The sequence below is a fragment of the Numenius arquata genome, chromosome 10 (genome assembly GCF_964106895.1).
Source record: "Numenius arquata chromosome 10, bNumArq3.hap1.1, whole genome shotgun sequence".
Classification (NCBI taxonomy): Eukaryota; Metazoa; Chordata; class Aves; order Charadriiformes; family Scolopacidae; genus Numenius; species Numenius arquata.
In genome coordinates, this window is record NC_133585.1 from 22,561,220 (window position 1) to 22,574,984 (window position 13,765).

Here is a 13,765-nt window from a genome sequence, read left to right on the forward strand (position 1 = left end):
CAAAGGATCACATGGGGTTGGGAGGGACCTCTGCAGATCATCTAGTCCAACCCTCTGCCAAAGCAGGTCCACCCAGAGCAGGTCGCACAGGAACGTGTCCAGGCGGGTTTGGAATGTCTCCAGAGAAGGAGACTCCACCACCTCTCTGGGCAGCCTCTTCCAGGGCTCTGCCACCCTCACAGGAAAGAAGTTCCTCCTCATGTTGAGGTGGAACTTCTTACGTTCAAGTTTGTGCCCATTCCCTCTTGTCCTGTCCCTGGGCACCACTGAAAAAAGTCTGGCCCCATCCTCCTGACACCCACCCTTTAAGTATTTATAGGTGTTGATCAGATCCCCCCTCAGTCTTCTCTTCTCCAGACTAAAAAGACCCAAGTCCCTCAGCCTCTCTTCATGAGAGAGATGCTCCAGGCCCCTAATTGTTCCCCAGCATCAGGAAAAAAGCAAGCTAGTACTGTTGCAGTATCAACCATCGCCTTCCCTTGCTGCAGATCTTGGGGCATCTTTTCGCAGGAGAGGAAAGGGTGGAAGAGCTTGGTTTTTATGACAGCTTTGTCAATTAAGTGATGAAACTGCTATTTCTGCTCGGAGGTTTAGATCATCTGTGCAAACAGCAACAGCATTTCCATGTTTGCTTCTCAAAGCAAAAGGCATTCTGCAGTTGCTTGAACCAACAAGAGTTTCAAAGCAATGTGCTTGTCAGAAGCACATATTAAAAAGACATAAAATGGTCTTCACTAGCAGTGTGAATGCGTTTGTCATAGCTGTTGCTTGCGTTCGCTGGGTGCAGGTGAAGGTGGCAGCCTCCCATGTGTGTCATGGAGGGGTGTCCTTTGCTCGCTGCAGCCGGTGTCCTTTAATGCCAGGTCTGTTGCAGACAGAAGGGTGAGCAGTGGCTTGTGAATTGCATTCCAGTCTAATACTTTGAGATAATAAGTAAAGTCCTTTGGGATGCTGATATTTTGGTTGGGGAGAAATTGTTTAAAAAAAAAAAATAAAAATCATGTTTTTCTAAAAACAGCCCTCGCCCACCAGGCTCACTGGTGGATATTTGTTTTTCGGCAACACTTCAGTTTTTGTGCTGTCAGGCTGTAAAACCCTAGAGCCTACAACGCTTGTACTGAATCAGCATCAGTAAATTGGTTCATGCTCTCCACCTCTTCCTCCCTTTGAAGTCTTTTTCCATTTTCTTTAGTTACTGACATATCAGGGAACACCTTTTGCACTACCGGCTCTGGCTTTGAAAATGCACCTGTAATGATGCATGGTTGATCTTAAGCATTCAATTCTGCTGGCTTGCTCCTGTTTAAAAGAAGAAATGCATGTGAGCTATGTGTGTACTGCTCGTGCATCACCCTTGAGGAGCGAGAGAGGGGAGAGGGGTCACGTGAAACGCGGGAGCTTTCCAAAAGCATGTGATTTTGGAAATATTTTGGAAATCCAGTTATTTTGGAACTTTATATCTCTCTCTGCCTACGTGTTTTGAGGCTTTGGTGTTTGGACACATCTGGGGGCCTGCAAACTGGAAATGCTGCTGCTAAGATGTTCTGTTCCCTTCGCTTGGGGTGTCTGTCTGCTTCGCTGCCATCTTGCACCAGCTGGGAATCCTGGAAAGGACCTTGTTTCTTAGCCTCTTGGAGAGGAAAAGCCAATAGCAGAAGAAAAGCATCAGAACATAAACTGCAGGCTGAAATGCGTGGAAAAAAATGTGTATTAAAGCTCACAGTTGCAAACAGAAATTTGAGTAAGCTACATGGTAGTTGGTGAAGTTTGGGCATCTGCCTCATGGGTGATACTATAGTTGAAACTGAGTTTTGTTTTGATGTGGTGTGTCAAAATGAACTTATTTTACCCCTGTCGCTAGCATGAATGCTTGTCTTCTGCAGAGAAGTGCTGTGGAAAGCATGCCAATATACTGGATTATTTTGCTATGGGAATATCTATAGGTCTGCTGCTCAGAGCAGGACACAAAAGGAGGTGGTTTTGAGTGTAAATGCTAGAACTGCAGTGGGTTGAAATCGGGAGGGAGTGATGGGGTGTGCTGGCTGAAAGTCAGGTCACTCGCTGCTAATAGGCACAGAGCAGGTGCATGTGACATAGCCAATTTCTTCTCCTTACGGCAAGTAGTAACTGATAAAATAGTAAATAAGTTGCTAAGTAGATAGAGCCTTTTGTTAATTTAACAAAGAGGTGTGGACTGCTTGTGGAGTAAAATATGTTCAGAGTGAAGTTCAAAGGTTAAGATTTATGTGATTTGATAGTATCTACAGTTGTGGAAGTTAAGCAACTTAATGTTTGGTTTTTTGTTTGTTTGGGTTTTTTTTTTTCCCCAAGATAAGCTTTTTCTAGGGTTTGGGCAAGTACAGAATAAATTGGAAATGAGTTGTGAACCCCTTTCAGTGTCTATATTTAGGGCAGGTACAGCTATTTATGTGGATTTCTCAAAAGCTTTCATATTTTTCTCATTGTCTGCATAAATCATCTCTTGAATAGTCCAAGCAGACCAATGTCTATTAATACTTGGATTACAACATAGTAAATGCTAATTCTTTTTTCTTAGTAGAAAAAATTATTTCATTGTATTCAGTTCTTAATTTTCTTAAGTGTTGTAGTTAACTGTGTGAATGCAGAACTTGGTCCATGCTCTTCCCTATGAGTACTTAATTGTGGGAATTCTGCAAGGATGGAATAAAGTAGGTTTTATCCTACTTCAGGCCTTTCTTTGTGTACAAGTAACTCTAATATTATTATCTTGGAAGCTGCTGCAGTGTTCTCCGTTCTGATGATTACTCTTTGGAGCTTTGCTATATTTTAACCATGAAAATAAAAATGATTCTTACAGTTATGGAATAATTTAGGTTGAAAGGGACCTATGGAAATCACCTGTTTCAGCCCCCTTGTTTAAAGCAGGGCCAACTTAAAACACATCATGTTTGTTCTTACTTGGTCTAAAATGAGTTGGAGGAGTATGTTAATGTGGTAGGGTATGGTCTGGGTTTGAGCTGCTAGTTCCATTTCTGTTTTGCTTTTCAATGAAGCTTCTTCACTACATTATCATTTCTACTAATGTTTAAAACTTGGGAATATTTTCTTGAGTTCTGTTTAAAAAAAAAAATAACTTAAATCATTACATCACCAGGAAAAAAAATGCCAGTAATTTTCTAGCACTTTCTTATGAACTCTTTACTACATCATCTCTAGATGTAAACTTACTGTTTTCTTATTTGGCCTTTTTCCTTAGTGCTAAATTGTTTTTTCTAAGAGGTACTTTTCCTAAATTGTTTATCTCGGGTTGCTTTTGGCAAATGAGTTACAGGTAGTTCAGAATAAGAAATGACTATTCTTCCAGAAGTACAAGATTGGTGTTTTTTTTTCATAAACAAGATCTATAATTCTTTTCAAATAGGTACATTCTTATCTATTGCAATATCTTACATTTAGGCATTCAGAGCTACCTTAGCAGCTGCTATAATGGTCTGTTACCTAGAAATCATGGAAAGTGATATAAATGTTATTGTTTATGTGGCCTTGCAAGGGCTTGCATGCCTAAAATGTGCTTTTTTGTTTGTTTTGTTGTTTTGTGTGGCTATACCTGTTTTGGGATCACTGGGGACTTGAACATGGGTTTTAATTTGCAACATCTTGCAGTTTAGTCACACAAGACTATTTTAATAGTTTCCTGTTGGATTTTATATGCTACTCAAAACTGTAGAGAAAGACCAATGTGTAGCATCTATGTGATTCCCATGAGATGGTGGATGATAGAAGTGGATTACTTGACTCTGCTTTTTTAGTGGATTGCCTTCTTAATGGATGTTAACCATCAGCTGCTTAACAGCATGGACTTCTAATAAGTTTTAATAATAAGTTACCTGTTCAAGATGTAAGGAGATTTCCTTAATAGTGACTGTGGTCAAAGTATTGTGTTTTCAAAAGTTTCCTTCCTGTTTTTTTTTTTTCATGCCCAAACCTTTTTCTCTTTTTTTTTTTTTTATTTTTTTTTTTATTTTTGGAAGAGACCCCCCTATTACTGCCTGTATGAAGCTGAATTGTTCCCATATGGGAGTCGGTTGGAGTTGTTGCTCTGACTTAGGTACAGTTAAATACTTGATTAATGTCCACTTAATGGTATTGTAGAAATTTTACATGCTTTACAGATGTTTCCGTAACTTGCATATTCAGATATTTATCCAAACATAATTGCTATGGGTTTTCCTGCGGAGAGGCTTGAAGGAGTATACCGGAACAACATTGATGATGTCGTAAGGTAAGGCTTGATTTTTCTTTTCCTTAACTTACTCTTGTAAATCCTAAGTATCCTTTTCTGCCCTCACTTATGTTGTCCTGAGGAAAGGATGGACTGACTCATAGACTGGCAAGATTTTTGCATCTCTTCAATGTTGCCTTACTTTCCTGAAAAATGTTGGAAACAATAAAATTGATATTTTCAAGAATTTTAGGCCAGGCTGCTGTTCTGGGTTGATCTCAAGTACATGAAATCCGCTTTTTACTGTGAAAATTGGCTCCAGTGAATTGTGCTGGAGTAAAAAGAGGTTCTTTGCATTTAGAAAGATGTCAGTCTGTGCCTTTGTTCATGGTGTTGAGAGTTTCCTCGGGTAGCTGATGGCATTTCAGAATATGTTTGCCCATATCCTTTCTTCAATTGATAAATGAAGTGCTTGATAAGTTAATTTTGATTTAAAATAGTAAATACAGGTGACTTTATCTAAAAGCTTTTACATCTGGCTGTGTTCAATAATTGTGGATGAGGAGAAGAATCAGCTAAAATTTGTTACTGCTGGTGATGCTTTATAGCACATTTTGTAAAAACAAAACAAACCCACAACAAAAAACAAAAAAAACCCAAATGGCAAAACATACACCCCCAAAAAAACCCCAACAAAACCCCTGCAGCTTGTCATTTTTGTCATCTATTCTGAACTGCTGGGTACAACTGTGGAAAGGTGTACTTGGTGTTTTAGAAGCATTGTAATTTGTAAATGGAGAACGTAGTGTAAGAACTTGCATTAAAACTAAATACTTGGCAGAAGCTGCCAAATTTTAGTGGTTTCAGGATCCTAAAATTGATTTTTTTAGGTCATGTGTGATGCTTTTGAGATTTTGGGCATTTGAGGTCAGAAGTTCAGTAGCTCTCCAAGAGATTTGATGTTTGGGAATGGGGGGATAATGCAGTAAGGGGCGTGGTTACGCAGTGAAGTTAGAAGTAGGTGTATCTGGAGCACTGTGTCCAGTTCTGGGCTCACCAGTTCAAGAAAGACAAGGAACTACAGGATAGAGTCCAGCGGAGGGCTACAAAGATGATCAATATGGAGCACATCTCTCATGAGGAAAGGCTGAGAGACCTGGGTCTGTTTAGCCTGGAGAAGAGAAGACTGAGGGGGGACCTCATCAATGTTTAAAGGGTGGGCGTCAAGAAGATGGGGTCAGCCTCTTTTCAGTGATGCCCAGTGACAGGACAAGGGGCAATGGGCACAAACTGGAATCCAGGAAGTTGTATCTCAACATGCAGAAAAACTTTACTTTAAAGGTGGCAGAGCCCTGGAACAGGCTGCGCGGGGAGGTGGTGGAGTCTCCTTCTCTGGAGAGATTCAAAACCTGCCTGGATGCGTTCCTGTGCAACCTGCTCTGGGTGATTCTGCTTTGGCAGGGGGGCTGGATGAGATGATCTCGGAGGGTCCCTTCTAACCCCTGCTATTCTGTGATCTGGGCAAGAAGGCCTGCTCCCAGGTTGAAAATGCCACAGAAAGTTATTCGTAATTGTTCGCAGGCAGAATTAGCGCTGCTTGAATTTCACTGGCAATCGTTTGCTTCCAGGTTTGTACAGAAATTAGTTGAGATGGCTCCTTGGTTCCCAAAACGGGAAGATTTGTAACCCTCAACTGAGAATCAGTCATCTGAAGTCAGCAACTTTCTACACAGCTCCAGTTCGCTTCTGATGAGTTCGAGGGGATTCAGTTTTTGTATAAGCTAACCATCGCAATGAAGCTTGCTATCCACGAATGGGGTGACCAGGCTTGCAGAAGTGACCGTGTTCTAGCGTGCGGTAGTGAGAAGTTGCTTTTCCATCAGTGAGGTTAAGCATAGCAATCCGTAAATACTCCTGCAGAGTCTGTATGTCTCTGCTAGATTTGTTAACAGAAGTGTGAAGCTGTGTTTTCTGATTATATCATTGCACACAGCTTGCACTCAAGAAAAAGCTTTTGCTGTCCCACAAACTCAAGCTATTTAGCCATCTTTCTTTATCAGCAGAGCCACCAGTTAATAAGTTGATGTGGGCATTGCATCTGCTGTGTGAAATACGTGGTCCCTGATGGACTCCACCTTCAGAAGTTGTTGGATAGGGGAAAAGGCTGGAGTTGGAGTAAATAACATGGGAGTAATCCAAATAAATAATAATAGGCAGTAGTCTTTGGAGGCCTTCTTCCATTCACAACATTGATTTCACTTGCTTCTGTATGAAGGAAAATGTTTTATTGGTTAGGTATGTAGTTTTGTGCAAATTAGACTCTTGAAAGGGAATGTCTATGTAATTATTAAGTTGTCCGTAAACACTGATCAAAAGGAGTAGTGATCACCTAAAAGAGTAATCAACCAAATTAAGATACGGAGAGGTATAAATTATGTGGCTGTAGGGAACTGGATGCTAAAGTACTGTTATGTTTGTTGCCCCTTATTTTTAAACAATAATAAGGCACAAAATGTAACCATGCAGCATTCTGCATGTTGCAGTCAGCAGGTCCGCAGCTGCTCCTGTTGTTTCTTTATTGTAGATGTGTTTTTTCCAAGAGCTTTTTATGCAGGAATTGAATGTGTTTGAGCTCCAGAGCGATTGGTATTGAGCCAGGATATGCCAGTGGGCTTTTTCTGAATAGCTGGTATCCTGACAAATTTAGTGCTGATACTGTATGAGAAGTATGACCTGGACTGCTCTCTGTCTCCTGTGGCTCATGCTTCTTGAGGTTTTGGATAATACTGGCAGAAGCAGAGTCAGCTCTCCTTGCTCTCCAACATGTTTTAAATGAGTGGGGGACATCTCCTGAACAAATTGCCATGTCCACCATGTTCCTTAATCTCCTGAAGTCTGCCAACAGAGGTACCAGTGGGAGTCATGAAATATTTTTGCGGATGAAACTGGAATCTCACACTCAATGCTGCACAAGTAGCATTCACATCTGTTCTTATTTTAACGCATTGGTTTAACCACAGAGTTCCTCTAGGTTCTTCTGGAATATTATGACTGATAACCAGAGCTTGTTTTCGCTTGAGCTTTCCAGGATATTAGCAGCTAGTGTTTCTTTTCAGTTTAAACAGCATGTTCTGTCATGGCTTATTAAATTCCTTCTGGCTGATGTGCAGATACACACTGTTGATGAAGTTAAGTGTAAACATTTGTATGTTATTTCTTCTTGAACATTGCCAGGTGACACATCATATATAATCATGGCAATTTTGATGAATCATATTTGCAGTTTGGTGCTCTGAGGCTTGTATGGGAAGTTTTTGTTACAAAGTGAGCATGAAAATGAAATGAGTGTGAAAAAGTATAGTAGTCTTCCTCCTCCTTTCTGAACCCAGAGTATCATCGGGCACTGTCCTTCGACTTCAGTGGCAAATTAAACTAAATGATTCTGGCTAGAATATGAAAGTTAGTTTAACTGCTTTTTTTCATTGGAAACACCACAGTATCAAAATACTTTTGCATAGGTGATTAAATTGAAAGTAGGTGTTTACAGATACCAAGTGTAATCTATGCTTTCTGCTTTAAAAATGAACAACCCTTCCTCAGCTTAATATTGATGTTCAGATATCTTAAAAATCAGTGCGGGTTGGTCCGTACAATAAATATTTAGTTGCAGGTCAGCTCTTGGTCTCCTCAGTTGCATAAGTGGGTTTATTCATACTCCTGGGTTATTTGTATGGATGGGGTTTGCAACATACTGCCTCCTTGACTTTGAGGCACTGCAGGGCCAGCTGGGACTTGGAATGCAGAACTGCACATGCTGGATGCTGCTTTAACGATGCTGCAAATTAAGGTCAACATTATTGCAATGTATATTAATGAATGCCTTTTTTTTTCTATTTCAGGTTTTTGGATTCAAAGCATAAAAACCATTACAAGATATACAATCTGTAAGTATGCTCTTATAGATGTATTTTCCAAAGTAATGAGTTCTAAAAATAGCTTATGAGTGAAAGTGGCTTGTTGCTGTACTGAAGCAGAGCTAGAGATGTTTTGCACATTTCTTAAAGCAATTAAGCCTGATTGAGAGCACTGTTACTTCATTTAGTGGAACTGAGTGAGGTTAAATAAAATGCTGGTGTATATTCATATTACTTGAATGCTTTTAAATGACTTGGCATCTAGCCCATCTGGAGCTTGTACCATGTGATTAAAAAGTGAAAAGTAATTCACAGCAGGCTTTCTATTAATGTATTGATGTCCACAGTGCAGAAATTGCCAAATTAATATTTTCCTGGTTTTTTCTTTTTTTAATTGAACTGTATTGTAACCCAGGTTATGGTCACTTCCCCACTCTTATTGACTGTCCCTGTTTAGTATTCTGAAAAAGCTATTGCAGCAGTTGGTATTGTTGTGGTTACTCACTTTTGCAAATGTAATGTTTTCCTCTGGAAAATTTAGTTATGCAGAAAGCTGTTGTTACAAAAGGGATTTTCTTTGTTCCTTGATCATCTTTATACATTAGTTTAGGCTAATTTCATTTGTATAAATGATTTGGTGATGTCAGCTGATGTTGAGAAGTAGGTCATGGTTTTCCTACCCCTCATTTTTTTCCAGAAACTTAAGTTGATGATTTATTGATTCTCTGAGCTGTCAAGGCTTTTTTTTTTTCTTTTTTTAAAGTGATGTGAAATGATACTAGAAGCTGAGAAATTGTATGCTGGTTATTGAAGTTGTCTGTAAAGCCTGGGGTAGGATGCGACAGAAAAAGAGATGTAAGCAAAATATGTATTAAAATAGGCTAATTAAACAGCTTTCATAGAATTCAGTAAAAAAATTATTTTCTCCAACTTAAAAGCTCTCCAGAATGTTAGCCGTTTAATAAATGCTGTCTTCGTTGCACTTACGGCTGGAAAGTGTGGTGCTTCCTAGAGTAGCTGATAGCTCCTTCTGCGTGTAGGAGCCAGCTCTCTAAAGAGGTGACTTTCTGGGTCTTCTTTTGAAGTCTTGTGTAGCTCAGCACTAGAGATCTGTATCAAGTAAAATCTAACCACCGTGTTTTTATTAGACCTCCCCTGAAGCCTCCTGGCAGCTTTTGCTTGGTTTGAGGAGCAAAGCAGAACAGGGCAGATAACTGAATTTCCTCCTGCTCCTTGGGGCTGAGTTCAGCCGTCGCCTTCTGTTGAAGTATGGCTCTGCTATCACGTACAAGATCAGGGTTTGCTGAGCCGCCTGATACTGAGCTGCTTGTTTTGAGAGGTGACAGGTAAAAACAATAGGTTGCTGTGTGTAAACTTCAAGGCTTGGTCAGAAAGTAAGTGTTTAGTAAGACTTTTGTGCATCTTAACAATTAGCTCCTCAGGGAGGTGGTGTTTGAAAAGTTTCCACTTTGCTGTGTGCTAGCAACCTCATTTTACTTTAGAAAAAAGCCAAAACCAATCCCCCAACCCTACACAGAAACAACTTTAAAGTTTTAAAGTGAGAAGAGTGATGTGATGAGACAAAGGCTTTTGACATTTACATTGCTGATGCGTGTGTTTTCAGCTACAGAAAGAACTTGTCCAGGTGTGCCAAAGTCTTCAAGTGCTTCATAGAAAAATTTTAACTTTTTGGTGCAAAAGCCCCCCCCATTGCTTTTCCTTGTTGTGATTTCAAAACAATCACAAGTGAAACTTCCTAAAATTACTATATTTACCCTCAGATGAAAACTTTTACAGGATGAAACATCCTTTTAAAGCGTGTGATTTTTTTTTTTTTTATTTTTTTTTTCCTTCCCCAAAACATGCATCAGTTGCAAATGAAGATTCAAGTGATGCCTGCACTGCTTGGAAAGCATAGCTTTTAAACTCTCTGGCTAGAGAGGCCAGGTTATCGCTTTATGCAGGAAAACTTACACACGTGTTAAGTAAATGCCGTTAGGTGAATTGTTGCAATGTTTGGTCTTGAGATGGGAAGAAATCAGCCTTCAGATATTTTGGAGAACAACATCTCTTTAGATTAAGCTGATCCTTTGTAAATAATCAGCCTATTGTCTGTGTTTAAAAGAAAGAGGTGGGAGTTCAGAGGAGTTATGTGATTATATTCAGAATTATTTCAGACACTGTCATGGGGTTTGAGTTCCCTGAAGGTAGCTGTTATATGAAGTTTATAATGAAGTTGAGCAGTTTTATTTAAAAGGATTTAGAGAGATTTTTATGAAAGGATGCTTAAATGACGTCAGTTATGCCTCATCCTTGCATCTTGGCTTTTGACTTCCCAGTAAATGTTTGAGCATTCAATTTCTTTTTTTGTTTTTGTGGTTTTCTCACGTGCTCCTTTCAGTGTTCTTTATTTTAACATGTTCTTTTGCTTTCATCTCCTAACTTCACATACTTCCTAATTGTTACCTCCCCTATTGTAATGATCTCCATCTTCTCCAGTATATTTCTTCTAACTGTTCTACAGGCAGATAATTAAAGGAAGGAGCTGTAATGAGCAACGTGGATTTTATGTGCATACTTTCTGTACCTCTGTGTACGTGGGGTTGGGCTTTGGCATAGGCTGCCATCTTTTCAGTAGCCTATAGTCCTGTCATCAGTGGGATCGTGATTTTGATCAGAAGGGTACCTGGCTGGCAGGACTTAGGATCTGGGTTACTTTAAACTCACTTTAATCATAAGGAGGATTACAAGAACCACTCCGCCCACTCCCCACCCCCAAAATCCAAAAAAAAGTTCAAGTTTCCTCAGGAGATCTGACTGTATTACAGGTCTGATAGTGTATGAAAAAACCCAAATGCATTTGAAATGCTAAGGAACAGAAGCATCCCCCAAAGTGTGTGCTGGTGGGATGTCTGCTGCAGATACTCCCGTTTCTTTACATGGAAAATGTGTATGTTTTGTACAGACGAGTCTGGAGCTCTGGATTTGTTGTGTGCATCTCCCATAAGAGGGCATAAAGAGTGACATGGCTACGTTCCGTGTTGACTTTCTATCCTTGGTATCAATACAACTATTTATTTATCCCTTATGGTGTTCTATTTGATACTCTCAACTTCAACATTTGAAGGCTCTTTTGCCCATATGTGGATTTTTTCATTTGTTTTGAAGACTTGAATCTCTTACTACCCCTTTGAATTTGGTAATTCTTTAAAAGGAAGAAGGAAACTTTCTCAGATAAGATGCTTGTTTAACTGCTTTGCCTCCTAGCAGCTTTGCCCAGCATGGCTGAGCATACATACTGTGTCTAACCTTTCTGCTCAAAGCCTTGAGTGCAGATAATGGTTTTTTTGAGTCTCACTTGCCAGCTTAACCTGCTCTGTATCGCTTCTGACCCAGAGAAAGCATCAGCAATGTAATCAGAGCTGTCAAAACTGCCAGACTTTACCCTAGTGGAGACTAGAGTCGAGAAGGCTCTGGAATTCAGAGAAAGGGAAGCTCTGAGTGCATGTGCAACCCCAGCAGACCTGCCTCTGTCCCTGGGGTATGAGTCTCATGGCCAAAGCTCAATGCAGCACTTGTGAGACTCCAGATACATGCAACAATCATACCAGTAGGAGCCGAAGAGTTTACGTGTCTGAAAGTGTCAAGTAAGCTCCCTTCGGCTCCAAGCGCTGCAGTAGTAACATACCTATTAAGGAAAGATACGTTCATACCGGTCCTGAAACTGGTGTGGGTATTTGAACCCTATGAAGAATACAGGTTATAATCAGAACAGAAGATCTAGATGTGTTGTCTACTGAAATGACTCCCAGTCAACCTGGAGTCCTGTTTTGAGGCTTTGATTGTTCTCGTTTTCCTTCTGAACTGTATTTTGACTTGCATTGTGTAAGGCCACATCATTTTGCCTGCAGAGAGCAACTCCAAGGAAGATTACAGAGGGCTTCCACTTCTTGCCATCTTTCCGCTTACCCCCAACATCTGATCTAGCTTGTTTCCTTTACAGCATGCCATTTTGGGTGTATTAGAGCCCTACTGACTAGATTGTTGCATCTGGTTGCTGATGTTTGTCCCTAGGAAGTGGTCCTGCAAGATGAATACAGTGTGGTTTGCTGTGCTACTAGCTAGCTACTCCTACAGAGTGGTTGGATAGACATCAATGCAACTCCAAAGACTTCAGAAGTGTGCCATTTTCCAGGGTCTCTGAGGGGAAAACTGGCTGATTGGCCTTTTGGTTTTGTTTGAGTTCACTTAATTTCAAGGACAAATGCCAAGGTGGAGAGCAGTATCACAGTTTCTTGATCACTCGATGCAAGCGATCTCTGTTATGATATTCAGTGGTGCTTTCAGTTGCCTGTGGTGGTCTTGTTGTAGTCCTGTAATTGGAGAAAGAATGTTTGCTTAGGTTGCATAGCCAAGGGTCTTTGAAATGTCCTTGTGATCCCTGTCACCCCTAGTGCCCATGTTGTTGTTCAGGGGTCCTGACATGTGTTTTGAGTTCAGAGTCAATTGGATGAAGGTCATAGTCCTCTGCTCTTTGTGTGTTTGTGTGGGAGCATAAAGCTGCTCGAGCGGCTAATACTACAATGTTAATGAGCAGTAGTGTATTGCATTACTTGTGTGAATCTCCATTGAGAGTTGCACTGACTGGAACATACTGATGGACCACAATTACCATAGGGTAAGTAATTGTTTTTCAGAAAAATAGCTGATGTTTTAGTGAGCAACTTTATATATCTTCAATACAACAGTTTTTCTCTGTGTAACCTCTAGCTATAGTTTTAAATCATAAAGGCGATGGATATACATGATTTTTCCATATGTTGATCTGTGTGTTCCAAGGTGTGAGAGATACTGGGAATGCCTTAGAGACTTGTCTTGAACTCTTCTCTATTTCTCTTCCCTAGATGTGCTGAAAGACATTATGACACCGCCAAATTTAACTGCAGAGGTACGTTTTTCTGTCTAGTGTTTGTTCTTCTATTTAAACTTCAGTGTTTCTGGATGAAAGTATAAAGTAAGAGCTGATGAGTAGTAATGGCACAAGGAACATGTCAGATTGCTTTGAGTCATTGGAGGAATTTGCTATATTCTTGATGCTTTCAAAAAAGTATGTTCCTGGCAGTTAAATAGATCAAGGTCTAATAAGGCAAGCAGAAGTCTTCTATTGCAGAAATTTTTGCAGGATGGGTTATATAGAAGTTTCTGTTAAATTCAGTGTGCAAACTTATTGTAAAATCTAGATGTGAAGCTTAGAGAAGTCTTTTTTTTATATTCAGAAAGCATCACTTAAAATAAAAATGCAGAGCACTTAAGCCACTGTCACTGTTCATGTAAAACAACTTTTTGAAGATCTGGAACAAACTTTCAGATGCTTTAAAAAAATTAAATAATAAATTAGTTCCCAAGTGATGCTCTTGGAGTTGAGTTGGTTCTTAGACGCTTTGCAGAGTTACCAGAGTGAGTGGGGAAACTTTTCCGGGCTCCTTTTGATCAGACCCTTGGTGGGTAGAAACTGGTGTACCTGTTTTGTCAGTATTAACTCCCCAGTTAATAAATGAATACTGATTTACCTTTGCTTTTTGTGCAGAGGAACATCTCTGTGTGCTGTACTAGAGCTTGTAGTTCCTCTTCATGCAAAGCTCAGAAT

At 40.0% G+C, this 13,765-nt stretch overlaps 1 protein-coding gene across 1 annotated transcript in view; it reads left to right on the top strand.

Moving 5' to 3' along the window:
• Positions 1-13,765, top strand: part of PTEN (phosphatase and tensin homolog) — a 53,337-nt gene that overhangs the window by 12,390 nt on the left and 27,182 nt on the right. Inside the window, exons 2-4 of the mRNA XM_074154515.1 lie at positions 4,180-4,264; positions 8,104-8,148; positions 13,023-13,066. Coding sequence (XP_074010616.1) covers positions 4,180-4,264; positions 8,104-8,148; positions 13,023-13,066 — 174 coding nt within the window. The remainder of the gene's footprint in view (positions 1-4,179; positions 4,265-8,103; positions 8,149-13,022; positions 13,067-13,765) is intronic.